The sequence below is a fragment of the Protopterus annectens genome, chromosome 13.part0 (assembly GCF_019279795.1).
Source record: "Protopterus annectens isolate FY-2018-M chromosome 13.part0, PAN1.0, whole genome shotgun sequence".
In the NCBI taxonomy this organism is placed as follows: domain Eukaryota; kingdom Metazoa; phylum Chordata; order Ceratodontiformes; family Protopteridae; genus Protopterus; species Protopterus annectens.
In genome coordinates, this window is record NC_056747.1 from 583592348 (window position 1) to 583609924 (window position 17577).

At 42.7% G+C, this 17577-nt stretch overlaps 1 protein-coding gene across 4 annotated transcripts in view; it reads left to right on the forward strand.

The window, feature by feature from the left end:
* SLC13A5 (solute carrier family 13 member 5) overlaps positions 1 to 17196 on the forward strand; it is a 423982-nt gene extending 406786 nt beyond the window's left edge. For all 4 annotated transcript variants that reach the window (XM_044054248.1, XM_044054250.1, XM_044054249.1 and 1 more), the window contains one exon: positions 16516 to 17196. In XM_044054248.1, coding sequence (XP_043910183.1) covers positions 16516 to 16644 — 129 coding nt within the window. In that variant the 3' untranslated portion in view covers positions 16645 to 17196. The remainder of the gene's footprint in view (positions 1 to 16515) is intronic.
* The last annotated feature ends 381 nt before the right edge of the window (positions 17197 to 17577 follow it).

The following is a 17577-nucleotide window of genomic DNA, read 5'->3' on the forward strand; positions in this document are numbered from 1 at the left end:
CAAACCTGTTCATTGTTCCAATGTTCGGTTTGTTGTTGTGGTTTCGTTATTTTGCATGTTCGGCATTCTGGTCTCGATTTAACATTCAGTGATGTGGAAGTTCATTGTTTTGACACAGACTCTCTCTCTCTCTCTCTCTCTCTCTCTATATATATATATATATATATATATATATATATATATATATATATATATATATATATATATATATATATATATATAAATGGGTCTACCTGATAACACCAACACGCAAAAACACCGACAACTAAATCACCGACACCACAATAATGAAAGTTCAAAAACATGAAACTTCACATGCTCGACAAACCACAATCCCGACAATCAACAAACAAAATAAATCCCCTGTCCAAAAAACACAGACAACACAAGCACACCAAAAACCTTACAAACCTACACTAAACCTTACATACACAACTATCTATGCACTAACCTTAACCCAAACCCTAACCTTAAGGTCCGCCACTATCGCACACTCACCTAACCCGCACCCTGACCCTAACTCACTTAACCCGCCCCTAACCCTACAGTCTGTCACTGTTGCACACTCACCTGACCCGCCCTAACCCTAACTCACTTAATCCACCCCTAACCTTAACCCCACACTTACCTTAACATGTTGGTGTTCTCAGTGTCAGGATTTTCAACTGTCGATCATCTCCGTTGTCGATCTTCCGGTATCGGTGTTCTCGTCATCGGAGTTTTGCAGTTTCGGCGTTATCAGGTAGACTCATTTAAATATATATATATATATATATATATATATATATATATATATATATATATATGGATCAGTGTCATTTTGCTGAAAATTTCTGACATAGGGTCCAAATCGCCGAAAATTAATTTAGCCGAAAATAGCACTAACAATGTATCTGCCTTTTTCTCCCACTGTAGTGCAATCTCGGAGTGAGAATATTAAAGTGGGGGGTGGGGGTGTAGCCCCCCCATCCCATACAGTTTAATATTGTCTAATATTGTTTTATATTGAGCAGTCCCTATTAAAAGGGTAAGTAAGTAGTTTATAACCTGAGTAGGTGGGGGGCTACACCCCCCACACCCCCCTACTTTTATATTCTCACTCCGAGATCGCACTACAGTAGGGGAAAAGGGCAGATACAATGTCAGTACTATTTTTGGTGAAAAGGATTTTCAGTGATTTGGACCCTATGTCAGAAATTTTTGGCGAAATGGATTTTTTTGCGAAATGTCATAGATATATATATATATATATATATATATATATATATAGACACATATATATGAATATATATATATGAATATATGTGTGTGTGTGTGTGTGTGTGTGTGTGTGTGTGTGTGTGTGTGTGTGTGCATGTTGCTTTAAATGAACAACATACTGCACTGCAAGTTATTGAGCACAACTGCTTGACATTCACTATATCGAAAAAATAAAAAAAAAAACATTTTTTATTTTTGCAGGCCACCCCAACACCTTTGCTAATTATATATACCAACTTCAAGGTCATAGTACAGTAGGGAAAGGTCAAATTCCCTTATTCCCACTTCTTGCACAAGAGCAAAACCAGATGTCGATTTTTGATCAGCTGTGCCTCAAACATATATATATATATATATATATATATATATATATATATATATATATATATATATATATATATTCACATGGACATATCATTATATCTCATCTTGTACTTCTGTTGACTGTCACAAACCTGAAAAAACAATGACTGACTACACATGCAGTAGAACACTCAAATGACCACAACAAAAATATATACATAGCAATCACAAGTAATAAAACCACCAACTAAAAAAAAGTGTATCTGTACTAATGAAAGTACCATAAACATACTTTTATGAATGGTAGACAGAGCACAAAAAAAATCCCTACCTGCACACTAAAAAGCACAGATAATGTATGGGCCTTGTTTCCACATCTTTCTAACATAGGAGCTTCACCTCATCACCCCCTTACTTGAATCTATTCAAGGTCACACAACTTTGACCTTATGTGATATTGTGCTATAGTCACCAAAAGTATGGTCAGGAACTTCACAAACCTCACAAGCTGATTAAAACAAACACTGAATTTTACAGTCATCTAACTGCATAGTCAACCACTTGAATACAAGCCATATAAAACTAACACACACACACACACACACAGATGTGCACAGTGTGTATGTGTGTGTGTGTGTGTGTGTGTGTGTGTGTGTGTGTGTGTGTGTGTGTGTGTGTGTGTGTAATTATAGACATTTCAGTTAGATCAGTGGTAGGTGTTGGGCGGGCTGCACCAGTTATTTGACAAACATTGTGGTTTTGTGACTGAATGGGAAATATTTCATAGCTCATGCATTAATCTTCTATGGTTGGGAATTTTTTTTTTGGGAGGGGGGAGGCAAGAGAAAATGATGTATAGCAGCATGAGGTAAGCTTTGCCATGCAGATGAATAACCCTTCTAGTTATGTATATATTTTATTTGTATACATTCATGGATTTCTTGATTTTTAATTTTAGGGAACCCCAGAATAATTTTATTTGTTTATTTTGCTTTTTGTTGTGGTCTTTTCATTTCAATGTGCTACATGTTTACAAAAGCAATTACACTGTCTAACTGGAACTTTTATGGTCAGCTGATTAGTTGGGAAATACATTCTATGAGTATTTCATCAAAGACAAGCAAACATTTACTAAGCAGTTATTCTGTTGTGAAATACTTCTGAAGTCACAGTTTTTAAGTATATAATCAACTATAATTAGCTTATATGTTACAAAATAATTAAATCAGAGTACTGGACAAAGGCCACGTACATTTAGTAAGAAGCCTAATTTGGCCTGTTTGGATTAGTAACAAATAGTAAGTAGCTGAGGAATTCATCACTTGAGAGGAGTAACTGAATTTTTTACTACCATCAGTTTTTCCACACTGTTTGTAACTAGGTACACAGAAACATAGGAGCATATTAGGCAAGCGCTCATGGGGACCGTAAAATGCCTAGCCATATATACACACCTTCAAGCAGACAAACTTAAAGGTTCTTGCCACCCTTCTTTAACTTAGCATTTACCTCTTTTCTTAGCATTTTAATTTGTTTCATTTAATTTTTAAGATGTGCAGTTTGCTATTCCCTTTTCACCACTGTGGTTATGGTAAATACCTTTTGTTCTATTGAGTGTCTTGTGATTCAAGTTGACACAAAGTGTTTCTATTGCTTTAAAAAAACATAGGATGTTGTTGTTGTGTCTTTCGGCTTATCCCAGTTAGGGGTCGCCACAGTGGAACTCCGGTCGGCTAATGTTTGGTAGTGGATTTTTACATGCCAAGTTACCAGCCCTGACGCACAACCTTCAATGAAGGTACGCCCATTCACGCATGCCTCCATACAGAAGACGCTCTAGCTGAGAATCGAATGGGACAACATCTTGCTGTGAGATGATAACGCTACCGCAGCACCACTACCGCGGGTGCGTTACCAGCCCTGACGCACAACCTTCAACGAAGGTACGCCCATTCACGCATACCTCCACACAGAAGACACTCTAGCTGAGAATCAAACGGGACAACGTATTGCTGTGAGGCGACAATGCTACCGCAGCACCACTAACATAGGATATCATGTCAAAACCTCTTCAAAAACACTATGGCTGGAATTTGTTATACATTCAAGCAGATTCATAGATATTCCAAGAAATGGTACAGCACAAAATGGCTAGGATTCATAAAAGAATGGAGAAACAGCACAGCATTGCTTGTACATAAAACTGTTATGTAATACAAGCAGCTAAAGCTAACAACAAACAATGGCAAATGCTTGGTGGGACAGTGGAAGCATCCGGAATAATTTTGTGTGATACAGCCAAACAAAAAGCACAGTATGTCACTTATAATGTAGTGTATCACCAATGTCAATACAGTGTTCAGGTGTCATTAAAAGTATTCATGCCAAGCTCAAAGCCACCCTTTTAAAAGTACAGTAAATGGTTGTGCCTAGAGTTTCTGCCTTCATGGTCTTGTAACTAAATTGCAGCATTAAATGTTTATACAAACACCCTTGCCTCCCCTATGTCCTAACACCTCTTATATCCCATTCCTTGCATATTTAAAGACTCTTGTCTAGGTTCTCTTTAGGCCCATGTTCAAAATATGCATAACAAGCTATGCTGTATTGCTTAGCAATATTAAGGCATAAAATACTACGTCTCAGATAATGGTCAGGGCAGAAAATGTATTTATTAATTATTTAAATAAAATAAATAAATAATATTAAGGCATAAATTACTATATCTCAGATAATGGTCAGGGCAGAACATGTATTTATTAATTATTTAAATAAAATAAATAAATAATATTAAGGCATAAATTACTACATCTTAGATAATGGTCAGGGCAGAAAATGAAATCCTGTTGGAGGAAAAATGTTATCCACTAGGGTATTAATCCATGAGAAGACCCCAATTAATAGAAGTTAGTGGCTTCACAGCAACATATTAAACTGCCATGAAACACTGATGGAGAAAAACAAAAGACAGTTACAATGATCGACACTACTACCCATGGCTTTATAAACTGCCATTAGTCATCATGAAACAGAGGAGCTCTCTGAGCATGTAGCCCAGGCCGGTATGACCCTGACCTTGAGTAGCATCTTACCCTCACTAAGAATAATGCCACAATATGAAGAAAAGATGATCAATTTCAACAATTGGCTTAAGTATTGTTGTCATTCAAAGGGGATCCAATGCTTGTCAGCCTGGGATGACATGCTCGACAAGCCACGATGCTTCACTAGGGACGGCTTGCACCTGTCACCCCTGGGCTTTCAGATATTGGCAAAGGCTCTTGCTACCCCCATAGTGCCTTTTTTAGGCAATGCTCAAAAGAGTAATGCTACTCAACGCCAGAAGTCTAAACCTCAAAATACACGCACTCAAAACTCTCCTTAGCATGGAGAACATCGATATCTGTGCAGTAACAGAAACCTGGTTCAAGGCTCCCGAGAGCACCCCAGCACTACCAGGTTATACCTCATACCATGGTTTTCGGCCCCAAAACTTGGACCGAACCACAAAAGGAGGGGGAGTATCAATATTCGTCAAAGATACCCACACCTCCAGGTTGGTGGCACAGCACGAAGCATCAGAGACTATCCATGTGCAACTAACAGTGGGTAAAACTGCCTTCCAGTTTATAGCCTGCTACAGACCACCCTCCCAAACTCAGGAACCCCACTCGGCCTTCCTGAGAACACTGGAAAATATGAAGGTCTCTCCAAACACCATTATATTGGGCGACTTCAACTACCCAAACATAGACTGGGAGCATTACTCTAGCTCCAACACCCTAGCCCAAAGGTTCCTAGAATTTATAAACTCAGATGCTATGGAACAACTTGTTACCACTCCCACAAGAGGGGAAAACATACTGGACCTGATCATCACCAACATGGGGACTCTATGCTCCAGACCAGAAGTGTATCCCTCATTGGTAAGATCAGACCATAAACTAATCTCACTGGATATTCACATCCCGACTCCACCCCCTGCCCTGAAAACCACAGTGAAAAACTTCTCTAATGCAAATTTCACACTCCTCAAAACCGAGGTGGAATCCTTCAAAGCCCCCGGGCCTGTGGAAAATACGTCCCAGACCGCAGAATCCTTTATAAACACATTCTATGAACACCTTCAGGAATGCATGGATCATGCAATCCCAAATAAAACCAAGTCCCAATCCTCCAAAGGCAGACGTCCTGTCTGGTGGACCCCAGCCATAAACAAACTATACAATAGAAGGAGGAAGCTACTACATGATAGAGCAAAATCCCAAAAAGGGAAGGCATCTCTGATCAGTATTAGGAAAAAACTACGGGCACTCATAAAATCATCTAAGGCCAGCTTTGAGAGAAAAATTGCTCAGGACACTAAGGATAATCACAAGTCTTTCTTTAGTTATGTTAGGAACCTGGGTGGGAATTCCCAGATATGCTCAGAATTAGTCCAAAATGACAAAAAATACATCGAACCCACAGACACCGCCAACATCCTAGCTGACAGGTTCAGCGCAAACATCTCCCCCCCTCCCCACCAAAAGGGCAAATATCTATCCCAGCAGAGTGCTGCCCCCCTGACATCTTAGATGCTCAGGTAAGAGCTGCCCTCTCCAAAGCAAAAAACACAGCATCAATGGGACCAGACGGTGTCCCAGACTGCGTCCTACATGAACTCCAAGAAGAGCTAAACCCAAACATAAAACTACTGTTCAATCTCAGCCTTACTACAGGATATGTACCCAAAGAGTGGCATACAGAAACAGTGGTCCCTCTCCACAAAGGTGGTGCCTCAATGGATCCTGGAAACTATCGCCCCATAAGCCTGACTAGCTTGGTTTGCAAAGCTATGGAAAGGATCATCATGGACCTCATAAATAAAGATATTGGGGACCTACAGACACTGGATCCTACCCAGTTTGGCTTTGTTAAGGGCAGATCCTGCCTCTTAAACCTGGTTGATTTCTTTGAAACAGTCACTAAGGCCATTGACGAGGGGAAGGTGGTCCACACAGCCTACCTGGACCTCGCAAAAGCCTTCGATACAATACCCCACTTGGGCATTATAGATAAGCTCACCAGCTTAAATATAAACACCTATGTCACTAGATGGGTTGCAAACTGGCTCAAGGACAGAGCCCACATGGTTAGAATTGCTGGAGCCATGTCAGACTCCAAACCAGTTACAAGTGGCGTCCCACAAGGCTCAGTCCTGGGACCTCTCTTGTTCGGTATATATTTCTCGGAGGTACAGGCCAAAACGGAAGGACTGTGGCTGACCAAGTTTGCAGATGACTGCAAACTGGGCGCCATAATCGACACTCCAGCCGACACAAGCATCCTCCAAAAGGGCCTCATAGAAACAGACAACTGATGCCAGAGCCATGGCCTCAAGCTAAACGACAAAAAGTGTATAGTCATCCCCTTTGGCAAAAACAAAGTGCCCACAAATTACCACATAGGTGGTAATCCATTAAGTACAGAAGAAGTAATTAGGGACCTGGGGACCCAAGTTGATAGCAATCTCTCATTTGACAACCTCGTGGCCAAAGTGGTTAGAAAAACATTTTATATAGCCCACCTAATCATGAAGGGATTCACATCTAGATTAGGGGAGGTCATCGTGCCTCTTTACTCATCTCTCATCAGGCCCATAATTGAGTACAATGCCCCTTTTAGGATGTACCTTACCAGACACCTGCAGCAACTGGAAAGACCCCAAAAGTACCTCACCAAGAGGATCAAAGGGCTCAAACAGATGCCATATGCTGCCTGGTTAAAGAAACTCCAGCTCTACTCAGTGGCATACCGCCTGCTCAGAGGCGATCTGTGCCTGACGTATAAAGCCATGTCCAACCCGGAATTAATGGACATGCTGCACCTCAGAAAATCCAAATCCCATCGAGCTACGCTACCGAGACTTGAACCTCAGCACTGAAATAAATAGGACATGCTGGAGGGACAGATTCATAACCCAGAGGCTCCCTTCACTCTGGAATAAAATCCCAGTCCAGGTTAGGCAGAGTCCCTCATTGTCTCTCTTCAAGAGGAATCTTGATGAGTGGATGGGAGATTGTAGGTTTACCCCGGGTATCACTTCTGTGCCACTGTTAGACAGAGGCACAGTATACTAACCTCGAAAAAGGGCATAGCAAAATTATTTTAAAATGGGTGGCGAAAGCCAAACACACTCTGGCTAGGCTTATAAATGCCCTAGGGCAGATAGCCTAGTATGAACCTATGAACCTATGAACAAGCAGTAAAAAAGAATAAATGAATGAATGAATGAATGAATAAATAAATAATTAAATGAAGTTATGAAAGTAACTGCATTTACAAAGACCTGACGTTCCCCTACCCTGTACTTACTACAGCTCATAAGCTGTACCTGGTGAGTATGGGAAAAAAGTACAAAAAAATGAACTAATGAGAGTAACTGCAGCATCAGCAGTGCTTACAGGAACCTGCCATTTCTCTCCCCCTAACTAACATAGTGAGCATGGAAAAAGCTGAAACAAAACTAATGAAATTAACAGCAGCAGTAACTGCCATTACAAAGACCTGTATGTGTGTGTGTGTGTGTGTGTGTGTGTGTGTGTGTGTGTGTGTGTGTGTGTGTGTGTGTGTGTGTGTGTGTGTGTGTGTGTGTTTTCATGTATGCAAGGAAGGACAGATCTCAATATCTTAGTCCAATTATCAGGGACACAGCAAAAATAATGGAGTACAAAGGCCCAAAACCTGGGACAATTTTTTTAAATACAGCTCTTATATACTTAGAAAGCTGATACAATAAGAAATATTGTATTGACTAGAACTCAAACATCTCTCATTGTCTAATGATTGCAGTCCTGTATGATAAGCCAGAAAACCACAGATTGTACAAAGAACAGATAAAAAATATGTGGCAAAATCAGGGGCAACTGCGAGGTATGAAGCACTGAGTTGTAATGCTTTTCAGTGAATTTGTCTGATGTTATTGTTGCTATTAATTTGTATATTTCTTTAGTCATTTGATCATGTCATCTGAAATATACATAGTCAAGGAAGTGGTTGTAATTACTGGACACATTGTGTGCGTGCATGCGTGAGACTGTATGCGTACACATGAGTGTATGTGTGTCTGCCTGTGCCTCTGCAGCTGTGTGTGTGTGTGTGTGTGTGTGTGTGTGTGTGTGTGTGTGTGTGTGTGTGTGTGTGTGTGTGTGTGTATATGTGCGCATGTGCGCATGAGTACATTATTAAATAACAAGAAGTTATGTACTCACAATAACGTTCAATGTATGTAGTCCATCTCGCCTCTTTTATTTACTAGCTCGAAGTCTCTCATTGGCTGGGCCAAGCAGGTATCCCATGCTGCACTGCTCCATAACCCCAGATCTAGTTTGCTGCGAATCCAACAGTCATACCTCATGCATAACAACAATCCAATAAGGTAGAACACTATCAAGGGGAATAAGAAAAAACAAACTACCATTGAAAGGTACTCTAGCACCAATCCTAACCTCCAGATCCTCCAGGAAGGGGCAGGTGGGAGGGTACGTAATAATGTGAGGCGAAATGGACTACATACATCGAATGTTATGGTGAGTACATAACTTCTTCCTGAGGACTGTGGAACCAAAGGAAGCCCGGCCCCTAGAAGCCACGTCCAGTTTATAATGAGTAATAAAGGTATGCGGGGAAGCCCACGTGGCTGCAGCACAAATATCATCCAAAGATAGTCTGGCATGGTATGCCAGAGACACAGAAACAGCCCTAGTAGAGTGAGCCTTGATGGGGAATGGTAAATTTTTTCCCGCTGAAGAATAAATAAAGGAAATACAATTTGAAATCCGTCTGGAAATGGTAACCTTGGAAATAGGGGAACCCAGTCTATTTTCTGAAAAGGAAACCAACAATTGGTCAGATTTCTGTAGGTGTTTGGTCCTGTGTAGATAGAATCGTAATTGTTTGTGCACGTCCAGTTGATGAAATCTAAACTCTGCCTTGTTCGAGAATTGAGGGAAGAACACTGGCAGCTCAATAGACTGATTGAGATTCACAGTAGATGTTACCTTGGGAAGGAAGGACGGATTAGGTCTAAGAGAAGAAAAATTAAATACGGGGGTTTGATGGAGAGAGCTTGAATCTCTGACACCCGTCTGGCTGATATGATGGCTATTAGAAAGGCTGTCTTCCAGGACAGGTGGCAGCTGGCTCGAAAGATGGAGAAGTAAGAGCTTTCAAAACAAAGTTTAGATCCCAGGGCATGATAGGTTTTGACACAGGAAGCCAGAGTAATAAGGTGCCCTTTAGAAAGGCCTTACAGAGATTATACACCATAAGGGAAGGCTCATAGGAGGTATGAAAGTTTGAAATAGCCACCAGCTGGACTTTAATGGTAGCGGGCGCACAGCCCTGCTGAAAGAGCATGGACAAGAAATCCAAAACAGCAGCAATTGGGGCTGTGTAAGGGTCAATTCCTTGGGCATGAGCCCAAATACAGAATCTCTTCCATTTGCTGGAATAAATCTTCCTAGTCAAAGACTTATGAGAAAAGGATAAAATGTGCACCACCTCAGGTGAAAAACGATGAAGTCTGACTAATGACGGAAGTGGAGTAGCCAGGCTGTCAACCTGAGGGTCCGCAGGGAGGGATGGAACTGTCCCGACATGTGTGTCAGTAGGTCTGGTACTGGTTCCAGAATCCAAGGACTGTCCACAGCGAATGGATGGAGAAAGGAGAACCAGACCTGGTGAGGCCAGTGTGGGGCAATTAGAATCATCTTGCTTACCAAGGATATGGCTTTCTGAATCACTCTTGGTAACAGAGGAAATGGAGGGAAAGCATAGAGCAGACCGGAGGGCCAATCGTGGACTAGAGTGTCCCTGGGTGACTCCCCCTGTGGGAGGATCAGGGTGAAGTAGTTGCTGCATTTGGCATTGAGGGGATTGGCAAAAAGATCGCAGAAAAGCTGACCCCACCTGCTGAAAATCTGTTCCGCAGCCAGATGGTTCAGGGACCACTCATAAGGCATCAGAATAGCTCTGCTCAGCCTGTCTGCTATCACATTGGCCTTCCCCGGAATGTGCATTGCCACTAGAAAACGTTGGGAAGACACTGCCCACTGCCAAACTCGCATGGCCTTTCTGCACAGGGGGTAAGATCTGGTTCCTCCTTGTTTGTTTAGATACCACACAATGGACATGTTGTCCGAGTGTATTGCAATCGTCCCCAGAGGAAGAGAGCTCTGAAGTTCCCACAATGCCAGTAACACTGCTCTCATCTCTAAGACATTGATGTGCAGATGTACCTCGTGATCTTGCCACGTGCCTTGGAACATCCTGCCAAGATAATGCCCTCCCCACCCCATCTGGGAGGCGTCCGTGGTCACCGTGGCAACAGGTGACGGAGGAAAAAATGGTTTCCCTTTGTCCAGATTGGTGGAGCACAGCCACCAACGAAGATCCTGTTTGCATCGATCTAGGAGTAGGATCTGGTGGGAAAGGAGGAGTATTTGGAGAGACCATTAGGCAAAGAGGAGCCATTGAAGAAGCCACATGTGTAATCTCGCTAGAGGCACTAACATAATGGTAGCTGCCATGGTGGCCAGAAGCTGAAGAACCCATCTCGCCTGTACTTTCCTGAGGGGTAATAAAACGTGCACCTGATTTTGTAATACTGTGATCCTGTCGTGCGGCAAGAAGGCCCGCATTTGAATGGTGTATAGCTCTGCGCCTATAAATGTGACACGCTGTGAGGGCAGCAAGGCAGATTTTTCCCAGTTCAATGTTATTCCTAGTCGTTGACAGAGGGTAATGGTGGCATCCCTGGCTTGGATGAGTAGATGCCTGGTGGGGACGGTTTGGAGCCAGTCGTCCATGTACAGAAACACTTGGAATCCTTGACGTCTCAGGTGAGCTGTCACCAACGCCAAACACTTGGTGAATACCCTGGGGGCTGTGGTGAGACCAAAGGGCAAGGCACAAAACTGAAAATTATTGGCTCCCAGCCAGAAGCGTAGGTGACTCCTGGATGCCCTGTCCATTTTGATATGATAGTAAGCATCCTTGAGGTCGATGCAGCACATCCATACTTCTTTTTCCAGCAACGGAAAAATGGACTGAAGGGTGACCATTCAGAACTTGGACTTCAGAATGTAGTGGTTTAATCTGCTGAGATCTAGAATGGGTCTCAGGTCCCCTGTTCTTTTCGGCACCAAAATGAGTCCGATTTGGTCTGAGGGGACAGGATGGATGACTCCCTTCTTTAGCAGCTTTGAAACCTCTAATGCTGCATGATCCCTTTGACTGGGTGGAACGTCTGGGATTCTTCTGACTGGAAGGGGGTCTGACGAAAAGTGGATGGCATAACCTCTGGAAACTATTCATAATACCCATCGATCCTGGGTGATGCTTTCCCAGGCTTCCGGGTACCACGATATGCAGCCCCTGACTGGCTCCGGAATAGCACAGTCGGGCAACACATCAGGAACGATGGTAGGAAGAACCATGAAATGAATCACGGTCTCCCGAGTTGTGGGGGCCTCCTTTGCCTCTAGGGTGGCGTCTTCCAGAATAACCTCCCCCTCCTCTGCCTCTGGAGGGGGACTCACCTTGTGCGGCCGGGAAAAACTTCTGCGATTTCTTGAACCACATCTTCCCTCCCCTCTGAGCCTTGGGGTAAGGTCTTGAGGGAAGGGAAAAACGGTCCCCTACGGCAGACAGGGACTTTCCCTCTTGCTCGCATCTTGTGAGTGTGTCTTTCACTTTGGTCCCAAAGAGCGAGGACCCATCAAAAGGAGCATCAGTGAAGGAAAACTTGAGGGTCTCCGCGAAATGACACAGGTGCATCCAGTTTTGCCTCCTGAGGGCTACTCCCAAACTGGCTGCCCTACTCACCCCCTCGGCTGCATATGATATGAACCTCATGGACGAGGTGACAACAGAATTGAGGGTAGACACCTGGGCGTTAACCATGTGCGCTATCGCCTCAGGTACATTACCTGCTAGAGTATCTCCTAACTCCTTGAGGAGATCTCTCTGGAGCCAAGTAAAATGACAGAGGTAGTTCAGTGACCATAGGGTAAAGGTCGCTGACAAGAGGGTACACTTCCCGTACCGGTCCATGCTCCTAGACTGCTTGTTAGAAGGATGGACGGAGGAAGAATACTCAGCTACTTCCTGCTGTGTGGCCGCCTCCACCACCATGGCATCTACAGAAACCCCTTTGGACAGAAACTCTTTCCCTGGAGGGGGCAGAAAGAAACTTATTGGGCCTTTGGGGTACAGGTTCCACCAAATCAGGATTCTCCCACACCCTTCAACAAATTAAATCGTCGAAGGGTGGAGACACCCAGGAGGTGGAGGGTTGAGCACCAAAGGCCTTGAGGAATACCGACTCCTCCTCAGAGGGGGTTTTGGATGGCCAATCATCTCTCTGTCTCAATATCTCCAGGATGACGGAGAAAGAGACGTCATCAGAGGATGACTTGGGGGACCCCTCTGACTCCTTGAGGTCGGTATCAGAAGTGAGAGACTCGTCCTGGGAGTTTATGTGCTTCCTCTTGCATGACTTCTTACTAGGGGGCTCCTCAGGCACAGACTCTGAGGGGCCCTCAGAAAGTTGGGGACCACTCATGGGGGTATCCCCAGACCTTTGGGCTCCACCATCTATGGATAGGGGGACATCAGAGGCTCTAGCCGAGGTGGAAGGGGATTGAATGACCGATCCAGGTGATGTAACTGATGATCTGGCCAGTGCTCTCTGCATGGCCTCGAAGGTGGGTCCCCCAGAATCCAAGGACCGACCAGCCTCTGAGGCGATGACCGGGGTCAGGGTCCCCCGAGCTGATGCGCCGAGAGGGAGGCTCGGAACCGACAGGTGTCCCGAAGTATCCCCCTCAGGCCTGACTGAGGAAACCTGAGTGCCGAACCCTGTGGACAGAGCCGACTGGGTCGGAGCCGACGTCAGCACCGATAAACCCTTGAGGGGTATCAGAGCCAGCGCAGGAACATCACTCAGAGTGGAGCTCTCCGGCTCCAAAGACAAGCAAGTGCTCAGAGGAGGAACCATCGGCACAAGCATCGGGACAGGCTCCAGAGAATAATTTTGCCAACACCGGCAACTGCAGGAGCCTCTGAACCACCCTATCAACATCCAAATCAGAAAGCCTGGAGGATTTGGAGGACAGGGAGGGAGATTGGGATCTCCTCTCGGGAGAGCCATGCCTAACACTGGGCGACCGGCTCCGAATGGGTTCCAGTAAAATAGGAGCCGACGCCGATTCCAGTACTACAGATACCTCCTGCGGCCCTGAGGACAGAAGAGCCGAGGAGGTAGAGTCAAGTTTAGCAATTTTCTCCGGTGGCTCCGAGGAGACAGACAGAGCCGGAGATCTCTTCTTCGCCTTCGAAGCTTTAGACTTGGACTGAGAACTAGAAGTCGAGTCTAAAGACTCCTCAAATGAAGGTTTTAGGAGTCCCTTCAATATTAGTTTATTTTTCCTCTCCTGGAGCACCCTCGGACTAAAGGCGTGACAGAAGCTAGAAGACTCTTGCAAATGAATAGCTCCTAGGCAGTAAACACATACGGAATGCCCATCCGTAATGGACATTTTGTAACTACACTTGGAACATTTTTTAAAACCGGAAGGTTTATGTTCCTTCTGATCCTTAGACATCTTACACAAGTAGACGACGAAACAATCTAGCGGAAAAAAAGTAAAGGCGGGAAACTAGTGAACAGACTACACAATATAACCAAAGAACCTCCAAGTAAAATGGTTCTTTACTAACTCACAACACTACTACTAATAATTAAGCAGAACACATTTATCCCAAAATACACTTCCACAAAGGAAACGGATCTCTGCACAGAGAAAGGAGGACTAGGTCCTCTAAGTAAAATGGGCCTAGCCCACCGGAACAGTTAGGCATACCAAATACTCAAACAAAAAACACTACAAACAAGCAACAAGAAGAATAGCTATTAAAATAGCTTTTGTGGTTAAACAACTATCAAATTTCTCAAGAGAAATTGAAAAAAGAAGGTACTTAGCCACAGCCAAGCGAGACCATGTCCTAGCTACACGAGCGGCAAACGAGATCTGGGGTTATGAAGCAGTGCAGCATGGGATACCTGCTTGGCCCAGCCAATGAGAGACTTAGAGCTAGTAAATAAAAGTTGGCCGAGAACCCGTGAGTAAGAATGTAGGCGAGATTGGACTACATAACATCTTATATTTTGGGTGTAAAATACTTCCTCCAACAATAGTTACATATCTTTCAGTAACTTTGAAATATTAGGTGGAGGAGTATCAAAAATATTTTAAGAAGTATGTATTAATAACAAAGCAAAAGCAAAACAATTTAATAGGTTGGTCATTATATAATTGCAATAATGCCCTCCAGGGAGGTTGTTACAGAGAAATAATGGATGTTCCAGGGGAGAAGAGGACCTCTGCCCTTGGCATTGTACCTTAAAATATCCTTGAGATCTTCCTGTAATGCCTACCCTGGATGGCTTTATTGCTTGTTTATTGCATTGTGTAGTAGTCATATGAATGGGAAACTCAAATCCCACTGTCACTCGATAATGCAATAAGGTAAAATGTATGTCAGACTAAAGAATTTATGTGCCAAGGGATACATTTTTACAAATCCCAACCTGTGACTCCAGAGCTGCAATTAATTAAGACACTCATATCAAACAGAATAAGGATGCACTGGCTTCTCACCATGCTGCACTCTTACACATCTACAGATCATTAATAATTAAAAAAAATTCCATCCCAACTATGGAGTAGTAACTCTGATGAACTACAGGGTTAAAGTGCCAAATGACAGCTAGCATTACTTGGCACACCAGGTGCAATTGTTAAACAAGCATTATTATGCACAAATTCTGTACCACTGGATCACCATTGCACTGTATGTCTCATACAGTATGGCATTATCCAGCAATATGCAGTAAGGCAAGTAAAGCAGTACAACAGAAGAACCACTCAGAGAAGGGGATAAGCCCTCCCTACTGTTAGGTGACACTGAACTAAAGGTATACATGTTATATTTTATAGGATAGTGGTAACATTGCCATTGGGGCCACATTCTAATCCTGTATGCCGTACAAGTATGATATAGTACAGTTGCCACTTGGTTTTTAGTATTACGGTGCTTTGCAAGTCACAATTAAGTTCCTACACCTCACTATATAGTCCTGTGAGGACAGTAGTATACCTTTTAAAAAGTTTATGTCTGCTGTGCCATTCCTCATCAAAGCCCAATTGCAGAAAGCTTCACATCCAACAAAGCATGCAGCTAGCCTCTCCTTGCTTCCATTTAACAGTCTATCAGAAGCATATAAAATGTAATATGATGGTTAAAATGTTTCAGTAATCACACAATTTAACATTTTCAAGAATGTTTTCTCATACACTTGTAAAAATCTGTATTTTTGTCAAAAATATGCTATTCTGCTATTATTTTATAATGTAAACTTCACAAGGCCCCATTTCAGGAATAACCTAGCAGATTAAGCAATTTGCATAGACCCACCCAGTAAGTTTATCAAAAACAAATGGAATACAGAATCCAGCCCTGGCCTAGAGAACATAGCCCTTGAATTCTGTGGTTGTCTGCTGTGTCCTGTATAGGTGTTTGAGTGAAAGAATACATAAAGAACTTAAATTTGTGTTTAGAAACCAGAGCTGCTTAAAATGAACATTTTGCTTAAATTATTTGATTATTCCTCAATGGTAGCAGCAATTAAACTAAATATAGTGACTGCAAACATGTATATTAGCAAAATGTATGATAATATTGCCTGAAAACAAGCAAACTAAAGTAATTCATAAAAATAAAGCTCTTATTCTCTTTAGAGCTCTACACAGGCAGTTTGTGTAGCTTCTCTTTTCATGGTCTTTTTGTTAATCCCACTTGGCAGAGCTTTTGTGTCTTACTGTTTTTTCATTTTCTCTTTCCCAGGCTAAAACCGGACTAATGATGAACATTATTGGTGTGCTGTGTGTTACACTAGCTATCAACAGCTGGGGACGTGCACTGTTTAGCCTGGATTCCTTCCCAAACTGGGCTAATGTTACAAGCGGAAATTGAATTCTGACAGAATGACAATGAATATCCCAACTCCTCTCTCCTTTTCCTTGTTCATCCTTTGTGTGGAATAAGAGAGGGATGCAAGGAAATTCTACATTATTTATGAGGGCTTCAGAGGTCAGGTCAGGCTAGAGGCAGTAGTATGAAGGACATTCTGTATCTTAGTGATCTTGGCACTGCCTCTGTGTGAACATTTTTGTAACTGTCTGTATGCCAACAACAAGAAAATGCCCATCAAAAAACGGATAAGATTCTTTGTATGCTTGTTTGAATGTTTCAAGTCAAACTTTAATCTAAAATTACTGCAGTAATTTATTTTGGTCAGAATTATTTTGTTTATATTTGACAGTCAATTTCCTGTAATTTCGGTCTGGGTGATGGATTTTAGCCATTTGCAAGTGGTTTTATGCTCCTATGTACAAAGTAATTTTGTTAACTGAACAGCACTTTGGTACTACTCTGCTGCTAGAGGTCAAATGTCGGAGGTGGTTCTTTTTGCTGAGGAGATTCAGTTGCCATGATCTGTTCAACCTTATTTTTCTCAGGCTCAAATATACATTTAAAGTCACTTATTTTGGACATCAGAATACAAACAAGTCTTCAAAATGTGTAGCTTTACTTTACATCTTGGCATACCCAACAAAAAGCTCATGGCATTGACATGTCAGCACTTGGAAAATGTGTTTAGACAAGTATTTCCCAAGACAGCTCACTTGCACATTGCACAAAGCATTCTTTCGCCAATATCTGTTTTGCAAAAATATTTTTACAAATCATTTTATCATGCTTAATTACATATCAATGTATATTTTAAATTCAAGTTTTTGTACTCCGTTGTGACTTGTGCTATTTAAGTCTGTTCCACTATTCCTTATCCAGCTTCTCCCAATACTAACAATGTTGTTTCCTACTGTAGGACTTTTAGAGGGCTAT